Below are 14,624 nucleotides of genomic sequence, written 5' to 3' on the forward strand. Positions count from 1 at the left end.
CACATTTTAGAAGGAAGAACAGTAACCATTGACGTACTGAAACATATTGTAAAACAGCATATACAAGAACATTGCATTCATTACTTCAATTATTATTAAAAAACCTTCAAATCTACAAAAATTAGTAGGCTAAAAATATTTCTCCTTCCTGACAAATGAAGGTTCTGTTGAAAAAGTCTACATATTCTTTACAAATATTCTGATATGTGTTGGCTCAGCTCTAGTTCATGCCGGTCACGTTGGCCAGGACAAGAGGCTGCTAGGATCTTTGGTTTTCATACGCAGTGCCACCAGGCCTGAAGGCTTGTAGTCAGACTCAGGGCCAGGCTCAAAGGAATGTGGCCCCAGACCTCCCTGGAAGCTGTGCAAAGAGTAGAGGCCATTGATACTTGGGTGGTGAGAGTGATGGTGATGAGGTGGGTGATTAGAGGATGTGGACATTCCCATAAGCCCATGGGCATGATGGTGTGAATGAGGGTGCGGGTAAGCAGTCATGCAGGATGAGGGCATACTGTCTGTGCCCAGGACGCAAGCCCCACCGGCACCCCCTCCACCACCTGATCCCGCGGACCACAGGTTACCCTGCATCTGTGAGGTAAGAGAAACATCGAATGTCAAAAATACGTAAATAGTATTAAGCTGATTGGAAATAAAGCTGTTTGTCAAAGAGCTGGAGTTCTTAGGAAGATTTGTATGTGACTTACAGTTATGAATACAAAATGATTATATGCATAGTTGTATAAATAATATTGTAAGGGACTGTATATATACCGTAATGCACTGTGAGGGCCAAAAGTCAGAGACCACTAGTGAACATCCTTCTATTTTGCATTTTTACAAACTATAAATTATATAATTAGCATAACAAAGTACATTTTACAAAACGTCAGATTCATGTAGACCTATCCTTTCCCCTCACAGCAAGAAGGTCCTGGGTTTGATTCCCAGGTGGAGCAGTCTAGGAGTTTGCAAGTTTTTCCCATGTCTGTGTGGGTGTTCGACTGTGACAGTATTTGATACTGTTTGATACTAAACAGACAATTATACAAAATTTTTTACATTTTTCAAATTTTTTAATTTAACTTTTTACCCAAATAGTTTCAAATATTATATGATTTGTAATAAAACAACATTGTATAGTCTTTTTTTTTACTTTTGGCCACCACTTTATGGTATGGAAATCTTAAGATTTTAATTATTTGCTGTAACTTAAAGTTTGAAACACATGTTTTCTTTTATTGTGTGGATTCTAAAAAAATAAAAATGTAGTACAATAATTTAACTCTGTGGCATGGCCTCCTAATTTCTTAATAGTGAACATAACTGACAGTTACTAGTGGGTTATTTTGTCCATAGAGCTATTTTGAGTGTATCCATTAAAACCCTGTAATCTCACTGTTCAAATAGCCTGGTGCAATCAAAAAATCCTGAAAAGTGGTCTGCAATAAATTTGAACTTGCTTTAATGTGCAAGCTTTAATGTGCAAAGCTGGAAACATACATCAAGGATGTGTGTCAACACAAACAAAGATGCAATGCCAATGAAGTCCAAGCTTTAATGCAGTTATTCATGCCAATCATGTGATCTGATATACTGTAAAAGACGACATAAAGCTACTTAAGTGTCCCATGCAGCTACATTTAAAATGCAGTTCGTGTTTGTGTTGCATGTTGACATACCCTGAAAATGAGTGCATTTTAAATTCTAAATGACTGACTAAAAACCAAGCCTGGCTGAGTGCAAGTAATATACATATTGAATAGCTTAAATAAATAAAATTATCTCTTACAAAATTTGTTATTACTCAAGGCCCATTTTTGTCTAATTCCTAAAAATCATGTGGACATATTGGAATATATTAGAAGAGGGACAATTACTTTTTCCACACCACTGTTAATAATGCGTATAGAAAATAGATGGACCATTGAAGTGGATACCTGGTAGGTATTGGACCGTGGAAGCAATGAGATGTCATATGTAGCAGCAAAATGGTTTCGAACATCCTGCATTTTTCCGTAGCGTTCCCGCTTCCTCCATTTAGCCCTTCTGTTTTGGAACCACACCTGTCAGAATTGTATTATATAAGATTACATAGACCAAACTGGACATTTTTCATGTTAACAGTAAAAAAAAAAGTAAATCAGAAAGATTAATAAACATAATAAACATAAGGCTAATGAAATACCTGCACTCGTGCTTCAGTGAGCTCAGTTCTGAGAGCCAGCTGCTCACGTGCATAGACATCTGGATAATGTGTTTTCTGGAAAACCTTCTCTAGTTCCTCCAGCTGAAAGGTGCTGAACGTGGTGCGGTTCCTGCGTTTTTTATTCTTGCCTGATAGGTTGATTGAGTCTGCAATGGACTCTCCTTCTGTTAGTCCATTTGAAGGCTCTTTCAGTTTGCCACAGCATTCAGAGTCAAGGACAGGATAAACCAAAGGTTTAGGCAAAGGTTTCTCTCCAACTGAAAACCAAATAAAAAACCAGTTTATTAAATTAGACTGGGGAAGACTTGGTTCTTGACAAGGGTTTAATAAATTAGGATAGGGATGTAAAAAGCTTATATCAAGCCATTGAAGCATTAGTTTAGGACATTTCATAAATCATAGCACATATGATTTACTGAGGAAGAACATATTTACTAATGCAGGAAAAAAAGTTGTTAAAACATGATTAGTTAGCTAGTGATTTATTGCATTGCAGCCACAAGCCTAAACTTATTGTCTAGTTTATTTGGAACACCTGTACAACATGCTTATTCATTTAATTATCCAGTCAGTCCGTTGTGTGGCACCAGAACAATGGAAAAATAATACAGACATGAGTCAAGAATCTAACAAAATGTGATCTGAGTGACTTTGACACTGGCGTGGTTGTTGTTGCCAGACAGACTGGTTTGAGAAGTCAGTAATTGTTGATATCCTGGGATTGTTTTACTTACAGAAGTCTCTTGTGAAAAATACAGTGAGTAGTAGTTTTACTGCCTTGTTGATAAAATAGCTCAGAAGAGAATGGCCAAACTGTGGTGAGCTGAAAAGCATGCTTAGAATGCATAATACCTCAGACTTTAAGGCAGGCATACTTCAACAGGTTCTACTTCTGTTACCCAAGTTTTGAGACTGAAGTGGGAACAGGTTCACTCTAACTGATGAGTTAAAGATTGAAAACACAGCCTTGGCCAATAAATCTTGATTTCTGTAGCAACATGCTGAGACCCTCAGAGACTGCAGCATTTCTGTTGATTGCAGTGGTGTGCTAGTGTATTAGGCTGCTGCAGAAGAGAATGTTTTATTGGCAGAAATTGGGCACTCGGGTAACCGTTTGGGACAATTTAAATTTCACAGCACAGTATTTTTGCTGACCATGTGCCTTTATGGCCATAAATATATGTATAGATAGATAGATAACGGTCTATTATGCTAGCCCACCACCGCTGAGGTCCAGGTTCAAATCTCAGCTGCGCTATCAGTCAACCTTGGCTGAGGGGTTTGAAGGCCACAACCAATGCAAGAATATGTGCTTTGTTGTTGATATTGTAAAGTGTTTAAGGATTTTGTTTAATGATGAAACAAAGATACCAGAAAATCACTAACAAAAGTAAAAAAAAATTAACACCACTCAAAGCAGTTCTGAACTTTAGAGGATAAAAAGCCACTTTAATAACTGGCTTAATGTCATCAACATTACAAACAAAAGTAGCTTTGACTCTACATGCTAGCATCACAATAATTTAAAAAAAATTATATTATTATTATATTATTATATTATTTAAGTACAAAAATGATGGGACATTTTGTAAAATGTAATAAAACAAGAACATGTGATTTGTTAACTCTCTTGAATCTTTATTTAACTGACAGAAGAACAAAGAAATTAATTTTTTGGCTGACCAACCTGATTGTATTTTAAAAATATTAACACATTTTAATTTGCTCAGTGTTTGCAAGCACTTTGTACAAAATGTTAATTGGTTTAGAAAGAACAATTTGTAATTCAAGATTGCAAATAACTTAGGTCTCTATTCCCACACCTTCCTTACATTCTATTGTAAAAAGTCTCCACAAATCACTGTTAAATGTGTGTGATCTTTGGAGCCCTCTGACGACATTGCATGAGAAACTGTCATGCTAGTGTGGTAAAAATAGCCACATGGGCTGAAGAGTATGGGAAAACTATTGTCACTTAACGAAGTTTGCTGAAACTGTATTACACAAAGAGAAAGTATTGCATTGGTTTCATGCCGAAACGTTGCCAGTTTTTCTGGATTTAAGACAATCTCAGATGGACTGAAAAAAGTAAAAACATGTTACACCATGATTCCATGCCAAAGACTAAAAGATCATCCAACCTGTATTAGCAAAAAGTCAACATTTATCATGGTATGGGTTGCATCAGTGCCCACAATGTGCGTGGCTTGCATATGTGTGAACAACATCTTTACCTAAAGGATCATGGATGGTTATTTAAGCAAGACGACACCAGGCCTCATTCTGCACACGCTACAACAGTGTGGCTTCATAGACACAGAGTGTGTGTGCTGGACTGGCCTGCCTGCAGTCCAGATCCGTCTCCAATGACAATGTGTTGATCATTAATAAAAGGAGAATCACACAATACCAACCACAGACTGTTGAGTAACTGAAGTCTTGTACTAAGCAAAAATGGGTGAAAATTCCAATTGCAAAGCTGCAACAATTAGTGTCTTCAGTTTCCAAACCAGTTAAAAAGTGTAGTTTATTGGAAATGTGATGTGACACAGTGGTAAACATGCCTGTCAGTTACATAAAATGTTTAAAAGAATTAATAAATCACAGATTCTTGTTTTACTTGCATTTTACAAAATGTCCCAACTTTTTTGGAAATGGGATTTGTAATAGTTTTGTTATGTTTCTGTTGTTAACAAGGACACACATTATGTATTTGAAGCACCAATTAATTTGACCAATCCTTTTTTTCATTTCAAAAGTTTAAAACGTCCCTCTTTTTGGACACTGGTGGACACTTCTTGAAATATTATAAACTACCAGCTTATAAGCACCAAATTTATGTTAGTTTATATAAACTATTTGCCGCTTTCATTTATATGCAGCAACACATTTGGTGTTAGACTTGGCTTACATTCCTACATTCTTCCATAAAAGCTAACTTAGCTAAATTACCTAGCTAGTTAATGCTAGTCTAGATAAAAATAGTGGAAAATAGAAAGGCAGTGGCCCATACCTCAGCAAGTCTTATATTCTTCTACTATAGTAGACCCTGGGCTGAATAAGGCAAATGTACTTATGTAAGGCAAAAATAAAAAAAAAACCATGCCAGGCCGTATCTGGCATCTTATTTGCCATTTTCTTGTTTGGGTTTTCCAGTTCCACCTTAAATGGTCCAGTAGTTACAATAGTTACCATATGAGGTGGAACAAGAAAATTAGAACCATAAGCTGTCCAATAGTGAGTCAGCTTCAGTCTCGACAGAACTATTGCATTGTTTGTTGTAACTCACCGATATAACACAAATTCACATCCTAATTAGCCTAGGTTAAACAGCTGGTAAACCAACAACTACTATCAACTAAAATATTGTCATATCTGTGAGTGCTATAAGTAGTCTGTTGGAATAATTGTGGCACCCAGTGTCATGTTGTTATGTGAGTCAGTGTTAAATGTATGTGAGTAAGTACAGTAAGTGGCTGAATGAGTAAGTAAATAAGAGAATGAGGAAGTGGCAGCCAGTATTAGGGTACAATGGATTATTTTAATCTGATTGTGACTCCTGGCAGCTAAATACTGTTAACAGATAACAGTTACAGTTTTGTCATCAAATTGCACTTGCTGACTTCATATTAGTTTAGTAACTAAAGGATTTCTTTTATTCTAGGTAAACCACCTACTAATTATGAGCAATGCGTTCACAATGTACCTTGAGCTTTGTGTCTATAAACCAGGTTCCCTATATTTTTTTAGTTTCCACCTGTGCTGCCATGATGATGTGGACATAAATTGACATAGGTTTTAAGAGTATTTACTCTTAGCAAGAAAATGTTAAAAATCCCATTATATTTTTGGAAAAGTAATTATTAGTTCGTAATGGGTTCATACCCCATCTCTGGTGGCAGGGTTGGATAGAATAAAAAATATTAATGATTAAATATTTAATCTATATTTAGTATATGTTTGGAAAACACATTTCTTTGTCTCATTGTTATCGGTGGTTCTAAGGCGATCCAAAAACTTGATCAGGAACCAGTAAAAGTAAATAATCTAAAATATACAAAAACATGTAACCTCCAGTCTGTGAAAGAAAAGTATCAACCCACAAAATTAGCACTTTAAAAGCAGCTCAGTCTTGTGGGGAAAAAACATCTGGCCACCCTAATTTTTAAACCATTGTGTTTATTTATCTATTTATTGTATCTATTTATTTCAGAAGGCTAGACTAATCAAATGTTCTGTTGTTTTCCCACAGATTAACTTAGGCTCTGTTATTAGACTCTAGCCACTTCCTTTTCAGAGAGTATTACTAATTGTAATTTAAAACCAACAGATAACGTGCAATAATTGTTTATACTGGAATTATGCTAAATCCAGTATCCAGTTCGACAGTGTAAGGCCTGAAGAGAATTTTAAAAATGATTTTTTGGTAAACATGACAGGCTATTACTTACATACTATTTTTTTTATTTATAAAGTGTTTCTGGCCTTGCCTCTGCACCTCAACCTTTTAATAACATATAAAAATGGGGCATTTCATAAAAGAAATTTGTGAATCTGAAATTTTGTTAACTCTCTTGAAACCACTTCATTTCTTGACGCAGTGGCAAACTGTAAAGTGACAATAGTTTCAGAAGCGCTCCTAAACACAGGCTATATTTATTACAGAGGCATAATGATTTCTTATGTAATGATGCCCAGGGCTCCAAGGTCAGGCATTTTATAGTGGTTCCCAGTCTTGCCCAATATGGACTGGGTTGACTGAGAATTCTTTTTAAAATCTAATAATCTTTTCAAAATATAGTCCATCATAAACAGTGAAAGACTCCAATACACTATTTAAGTATCTGGACACCTGACAATGAGTTTGTTGGACATACCATTTGAAAAACAAGTGGTATTAAAATAGAGTGACCTCTGTGTAATGTTTTTAGCTATAAAACTGCCATTTTTCTGAGAAGACTTTGAAGTATTTCTGTGGGAATTTGTGCCCATTCAGTCAAAAGACCATTTATATGGCTGGGCACTGATGTTGGGCAAAGGGTCATAATTTCTTTTATATAATTGTATTATTGCATCTTTTAGCATTGGTTGTGGCTGAATCACATGAATTTGAAACTTAGGGGTGTCCCAATACTTTGGTCAATGTGGCGTAATTTGCTACTACCATCACCTCACAACCACCCCTACTACTATACTACAACTCATTTCGCTGCTGCTGGGTCTGCTTCTATTACTACTGCTTTGACTAAAAATACTTCTACTTCTTCTTCTTCTACTACTACTACCACTACCGCTACTACTAAACCTACTACTACTACCACCACCACCACTACTATTAAACCTAACAAGTACTACTACTTAAACTACCACTACTACTACCACCAACTAATACCTTACAACTTTCACTACTTAAACTACTACCACTACCACCACTTCTACTAAAACTACTACTGCTACTACTACTACTACTATACTACTACTGCTATACGAATAATATTATCACTTTGAACTACTAATAATACTACCACTACCACCACAGCTACTACCTTGACTACTCCCACACTTCTGTTGCTACTACCTGCCACTAACACTACTACTACTACTACCATTACTACTACTACAACGAATACTACTGAAATAATACAATAAAAAATAAAAATAATAATAAAATAAACGCAAATCATGTTAAAGTTATAAAGTAATAATAAAAACTAAAAATAAATTTAAAAATACGTTTTTAACAGCTGGTTAAACCTGATAATTTATTAAAGGCTATTATCTAAAATTACTCAGGTAAAAAATTCTGAAACGCTGTAACTTCACCGAGGCTGAAATACAGTTTACAATACACCAAGTGCTTCGAATCTTTCTAAAAATACACATTTAGCTGTTGTAATTATCAAAAACTAGCAAATTTTTACAATCAGCAAATCGTTCTGCATTATTTACTTAGTACAATCTCTGACTAGTAAAATTAAATCCCATGTTGATTCATGATATTTTAAATTAAAGTCGAATTATTAAGTGTCAACACACATTAGACTGCCTAGACTGAACTATTTATCATGTCTCACAGGCATACCAAACTTTATGTGGCACTAAAAACTAATGAGAGTTTACCATCTTAAAACGTTTAACTCTTATCATTAAAATATTACTTAGAGAGTTGTTAATTCATCACTAAGAATGGGATGTAAATGTGCCAAATCAGACCAGAATGATCCGGAAAAAAAAAAAAAAGGAAAACATAAAAATAATAGTGTGTATTTGATTTAACAATGCTTGTCGCAACGGTAAAAAGGATACAGATTCCATCAATAAAGAATCATATGCCAAAACATTAGGACCACCAGCCTAATGTGCTGTCAAAACAGCTCTGACCCGCCGAGGAATCCTGGTATCTACCAGCAGGACCTTTAACTTCTGTAGGTTGCGAGGTGGATCATCCTACATGGTGCCATCTCTTCCTCTTACGATGCACAACATACTGAGAAAACAGTCGACTTTATTCCATTGCTTATGTTCCAATGTGTAGTTCGGCTGATTGGTAATATTTGGTGCTTTTGACAGTGGACAGGAGTTTTCATAGGCCTACCCAAAAAAAGGGTTCGATATCCACCTCATCACAGGTATTAAAATAATCTGCAACAGTAGCTCTGTCCGTACCGGACTTCAGCGTTTGTCCTTTGTCATTAAAAACTTAATTTCCTAACTACTAAACCTTACTTTTAAAACGTTTTAACACTATGGATTTGTTTCTAACTTGTTTTAAATAGCAGCTAAAAAAGCTAAACGTTTATCCACAATAAAATGTTTTCATGAAATTCATAAAACAAAGTCAAAAGAACAAGTATTTAAATGTTATTGTTTGTTTGTTAAGTTCCTCTGTATGACCCATCAAACAACCCCCCTCTTTCCTTATTTTCTAAAAGTCAGCATGCCACAGCTTATTTTAAAAACAAATGTCTCCACTGTGTATTTTTACAACGAATTTTAAATAAGTATAATGATTTCTTATGTAATGATGCCCAGGGCTCCAAGGTCAGGCATTTTATAGTGGTTCCCAGTCTTGCCCAATATGGACTGGGTTGACTGAGAATTCTTTTTAAAATCTAATAATCTTTTCAAAATATAGTCCATCATAAACAGTGAAAGACTCCAATACACTATTTAAGTATCTGGACACCTGACAATGAGTTTGTTGGACATACCATTTGAAAAACAAGTGGTATTAAAATAGAGTGACCTCTGTGTAATGTTTTTAGCTATAAAACTGCCATTTTTCTGAGAAGACTTTGAAGTATTTCTGTGGGAATTTGTGCCCATTCAGTCAAAAGACCATTTATATGGCTGGGCACTGATGTTGGGCAAAGGGTCATAATTTCTTTTATATAATTGTATTATTGCATCTTTTAGCATTGGTTGTGGCTGAATCACATGAATTTGAAACTTAGGGGTGTCCCAATACTTTGGTCAATGTGGCGTAATTTGCTACTACCATCACCTCACAACCACCCCTACTACTATACTACAACTCATTTCGCTGCTGCTGGGTCTGCTTCTATTACTACTGCTTTGACTAAAAATACTTCTACTTCTTCTTCTTCTACTACTACTACCACTACCGCTACTACTAAACCTACTACTACTACCACCACCACCACTACTATTAAACCTAACAAGTACTACTACTTAAACTACCACTACTACTACCACCAACTAATACCTTACAACTTTCACTACTTAAACTACTACCACTACCACCACTTCTACTAAAACTACTACTGCTACTACTACTACTACTATACTACTACTGCTATACGAATAATATTATCACTTTGAACTACTAATAATACTACCACTACCACCACAGCTACTACCTTGACTACTCCCACACTTCTGTTGCTACTACCTGCCACTAACACTACTACTACTACTACCATTACTACTACTACAACGAATACTACTGAAATAATACAATAAAAAATAAAAATAATAATAAAATAAACGCAAATCATGTTAAAGTTATAAAGTAATAATAAAAACTAAAAATAAATTTAAAAATACGTTTTTAACAGCTGGTTAAACCTGATAATTTATTAAAGGCTATTATCTAAAATTACTCAGGTAAAAAATTCTGAAACGCTGTAACTTCACCGAGGCTGAAATACAGTTTACAATACACCAAGTGCTTCGAATCTTTCTAAAAATACACATTTAGCTGTTGTAATTATCAAAAACTAGCAAATTTTTACAATCAGCAAATCGTTCTGCATTATTTACTTAGTACAATCTCTGACTAGTAAAATTAAATCCCATGTTGATTCATGATATTTTAAATTAAAGTCGAATTATTAAGTGTCAACACACATTAGACTGCCTAGACTGAACTATTTATCATGTCTCACAGGCATACCAAACTTTATGTGGCACTAAAAACTAATGAGAGTTTACCATCTTAAAACGTTTAACTCTTATCATTAAAATATTACTTAGAGAGTTGTTAATTCATCACTAAGAATGGGATGTAAATGTGCCAAATCAGACCAGAATGATCCGGAAAAAAAAAAAAAAGGAAAACATAAAAATAATAGTGTGTATTTGATTTAACAATGCTTGTCGCAACGGTAAAAAGGATACAGATTCCATCAATAAAGAATCATATGCCAAAACATTAGGACCACCAGCCTAATGTGCTGTCAAAACAGCTCTGACCCGCCGAGGAATCCTGGTATCTACCAGCAGGACCTTTAACTTCTGTAGGTTGCGAGGTGGATCATCCTACATGGTGCCATCTCTTCCTCTTACGATGCACAACATACTGAGAAAACAGTCGACTTTATTCCATTGCTTATGTTCCAATGTGTAGTTCGGCTGATTGGTAATATTTGGTGCTTTTGACAGTGGACAGGAGTTTTCATAGGCCTACCCAAAAAAAGGGTTCGATATCCACCTCATCACAGGTATTAAAATAATCTGCAACAGTAGCTCTGTCCGTACCGGACTTCAGCGTTTGTCCTTTGTCATTAAAAACTTAATTTCCTAACTACTAAACCTTACTTTTAAAACGTTTTAACACTATGGATTTGTTTCTAACTTGTTTTAAATAGCAGCTAAAAAAGCTAAACGTTTATCCACAATAAAATGTTTTCATGAAATTCATAAAACAAAGTCAAAAGAACAAGTATTTAAATGTTATTGTTTGTTTGTTAAGTTCCTCTGTATGACCCATCAAACAACCCCCCTCTTTCCTTATTTTCTAAAAGTCAGCATGCCACAGCTTATTTTAAAAACAAATGTCTCCACTGTGTATTTTTACAACGAATTTTAAATAAGTATAATAAGCTTATATTATTAATAGGTCTTCTGAACATTTTCTTGTTTTTATAAACCACAGTGACAGAAAATAACATCTGTTTTTAATATTCCCCTTTATTTAAATGTTTTTGTCTTTTAGAGCAAGTAAAAATTATCATAAAGCCGTCACAGGTTTCCTAAACTTCTAATGTGTCAAGTGCAATGTAACTTCTAAATCATCTTAATTAAGTTTTAGTATCCAAGTTTCCCCAAATTACCCAAGCAAGCCTGTGTAATTTATGGTTACTTACGCATTTCACCTTAAAACTTAAGACTTTGCACAGGTAAAAGATTTTTAAGATTATTTTATTTTGGAATTTTCGAAACGAATTCAGTTTTAACAACATACAATTACATTTAGCCTTATCTTTGCGATTCTGTTTTCGCAAATATTACGAATGACCACATTCGTAAATGTCTAAATACCTGGAATTGTATATCATAGGTAAATTATAATCGTTTCCCAACACGGATACACAAAAAAACCTAAATATACGTATTTCAGTAAAATTTATTATTGAATTAACTTCATTTTAAATTAATAATTTACTATCAGATGTTTGCTTGCTAGTGTGAGGTGTTTGACAGCTCAACACAGAAGGTTCGATATGCACCTCATTACAAGTAATACAATTATCTGCAGTTTCGACCCAGTAGCTCTTCAGCCCTTCATGCCCTTTATCAAGAAGTCTTGGCCATCCAACAGATGGAGCAGATTACTAGTTATTTCCTGGCGAATAATAATAATAATCTTACTTTCCTTACTACTAAAACTTCACACAAAAAAATTTCAAAACTTTTAAAACTTCACAAGACCGATACTCAGAATAACTCCATCAAAATTATTTAAATTATTTAAATGTACAATAAAAGTTTTTGTTGGGTGTCGCGTTTACGCTTGACACATTTTGTTTAATATTTGTAAAGGTTAATCTTTTAAAGAAATTTACATTAGTTTAAAAAATATAAATTACACACTTTACAGGCAATGTAATGATATTTATTTTATAACATTTAAAGTGACTTGAGTTTGTAATGTAATACATTTTCCCTAACACTTTTGGAAAAGCTGGATTTATTTACTAAATTTAAGACTGCACCACAAATTACACTTTCAGTATTAATAAAGCAATACTGTCTTTGTTTTTTTTTTAAGTACACAAAAATAAGTATTTTTTCTGTCCTGCTGACGTAGGAATGTGGGTTTTGTTTTTATTTTATTACTGGATTAGTCATAATGTTCTCCCATTATTAAATACATCATGATTTTATTATATAAAATAATATAAGCCATTTTATTAATTTACCATTCCTTAGTTTGCCTGTTTATATGTTTTAATAATTTTACCACTTAGCATTTTTTGTCTTTTTTTTGCCCAAACATAAATGTAATTTTGGTGCACTGATAATGTGCTCGTTGTAGAATGATGTGATACATATATTTGTTTAAAAAGATTTTAAGTAAAACAAACAATTTCAATATCAGACTAATGTCCGGAAAATGTGACTAAAATACCAAGAATAATAATGTATCATGCCACAATATCCCTTATTTTACACAATATAATGTACAAACTGTGCATTAATTCGCTGGTTTTCAGAGGATATAACCCCTATTTTTTTATTTAAAATAAGAGAATAGAGTTCTTAATTGTGAATAGAAAACTGTAAAACCTCTGAATCCATACTTGAAATGAATTCCAGGTATTTATTATTTAAGGGGTTTAGTAAAATCAAACAATTAAAGTAAAGATAACAGCTCCTAGGTTCAGATAAAAGCCTGGTGAATTCGGACCAAGAAGTTTTTCAGAAAGTGAAAAATATGGGTCAGGTTCTTTGGTTTGTTTTTTTTTGTATTTTGGCATAGCCTATTGAAAAACTATTTTCTTTACTTTTATTATTATTATTATTAAAAAGAAAAAGAAAAACAAGAACAAGGCTATATACGGCAGCCTGCGGGGCCCGTAAAGATAAAAAGTGCCGCACAGCATCAGGGTCCTGGGTACACTGGTTCAAACCTAACTCCGGCCAATGTCTGTGGAGTTTTGCATGTGGATTCCATACCAGGTGCTCCAGTTACCTCATACCTACCAAAAACACTCGTGACTCTGGATCAAGGTTTTTTTGACGATCAGTAAATGCATTTATTATTATTATTAACAAAAACAAATGTGTTTCGTTGCTGTAAATAATGATGATAATGAGGACGCTGACCGAGGATGAAGTCTAACTGCGCTGTAACCCTAGAGATTTTTTACATCTAAGTGCTTTATGTTGACTTACCGTTGGAGCTGCTGTCGTAAAACGAGCCTTTCCCTCTGCTGGATAAAGTCTTGTGGTCGGGTGTGGTTGTTTCCAGGTACTTGCTGTGTTTTCCGGGGGAGGAAGCTGTGTTCAGAACGTGGGGAAAGTCCGTGTAACGCGCGGTGTAGAAATCAGTGCGCACCGAGTGCCGCTGCGCAGCCTGAGCATGCGGGGATTTCTGCAGCTCATCACAGTGGAAGTAAGAACCGGAACCATGATCCAAACCCGGAGACTGATCCGGACTCGTCCTGCTGCTCGGGGCAGAGCCAAACGACATACAACCCTCCGTCTCCATCCCGTCGTACTGAGCGCACACCACCGCTGCTTCTCACCAGGAAAATGGCTGTGAGATTTTGAGAGAAAGTAAATTCCTCTCCCCCTTCCAACATCCCCATATTCAAGTGGGTGGGATTTCAGAGATCAGAAACGAAGAGCCGTGAAACGAGAATTGGCGGAGAGAGAAAGGAGCGGTCTGATTCAATCCAGCAGGAATTTGATCGCTTTAAGGTTCCTGTCTGTTCAATGAACTTTCTGTCGACTAAGAGAAGAACATTTTTAACAAGACGTTTGAAAAGTTGACCCATCACGAGCGTGGATCAGTAATGGATGAGTGAAAATAAGAACTTACCAGAGAGATCCATGTCCTTTTGTTTGAAATATGTTGCCTAGTGTGCATGATACATCTCTGGATTGTCATAAGCATATCAAAATGCCACGAACAGTAGAACAAAATGAATTATATGGTCTGCAAACTTTA

General features: G+C 35.0%; 1 protein-coding gene across 1 annotated transcript; it reads right to left on the reverse strand.

Annotated features, from left to right (window-relative positions):
• Positions 1–3: 3 nt before the first annotated feature.
• alx3 (ALX homeobox 3) lies at positions 4–14,162 on the reverse strand. The gene is made up of 4 exons (XM_062998361.1): positions 13,847–14,162; positions 2,186–2,463; positions 1,938–2,063; positions 4–588 (listed from the first exon to the last, which is right to left on the reverse strand). Exons 1-4 carry the CDS (start codon positions 14,160–14,162, stop codon positions 235–237), a joined length of 1,074 nt encoding a protein of 357 aa, XP_062854431.1. The 3' UTR covers positions 4–234.
• Between the last annotated feature and the right edge of the window lie 462 nt (positions 14,163–14,624).

The sequence above is a fragment of the Trichomycterus rosablanca genome, chromosome 7 (assembly GCF_030014385.1).
Source record: "Trichomycterus rosablanca isolate fTriRos1 chromosome 7, fTriRos1.hap1, whole genome shotgun sequence".
Lineage (NCBI taxonomy): Eukaryota > Metazoa > Chordata > Actinopteri > Siluriformes > Trichomycteridae > Trichomycterus > Trichomycterus rosablanca.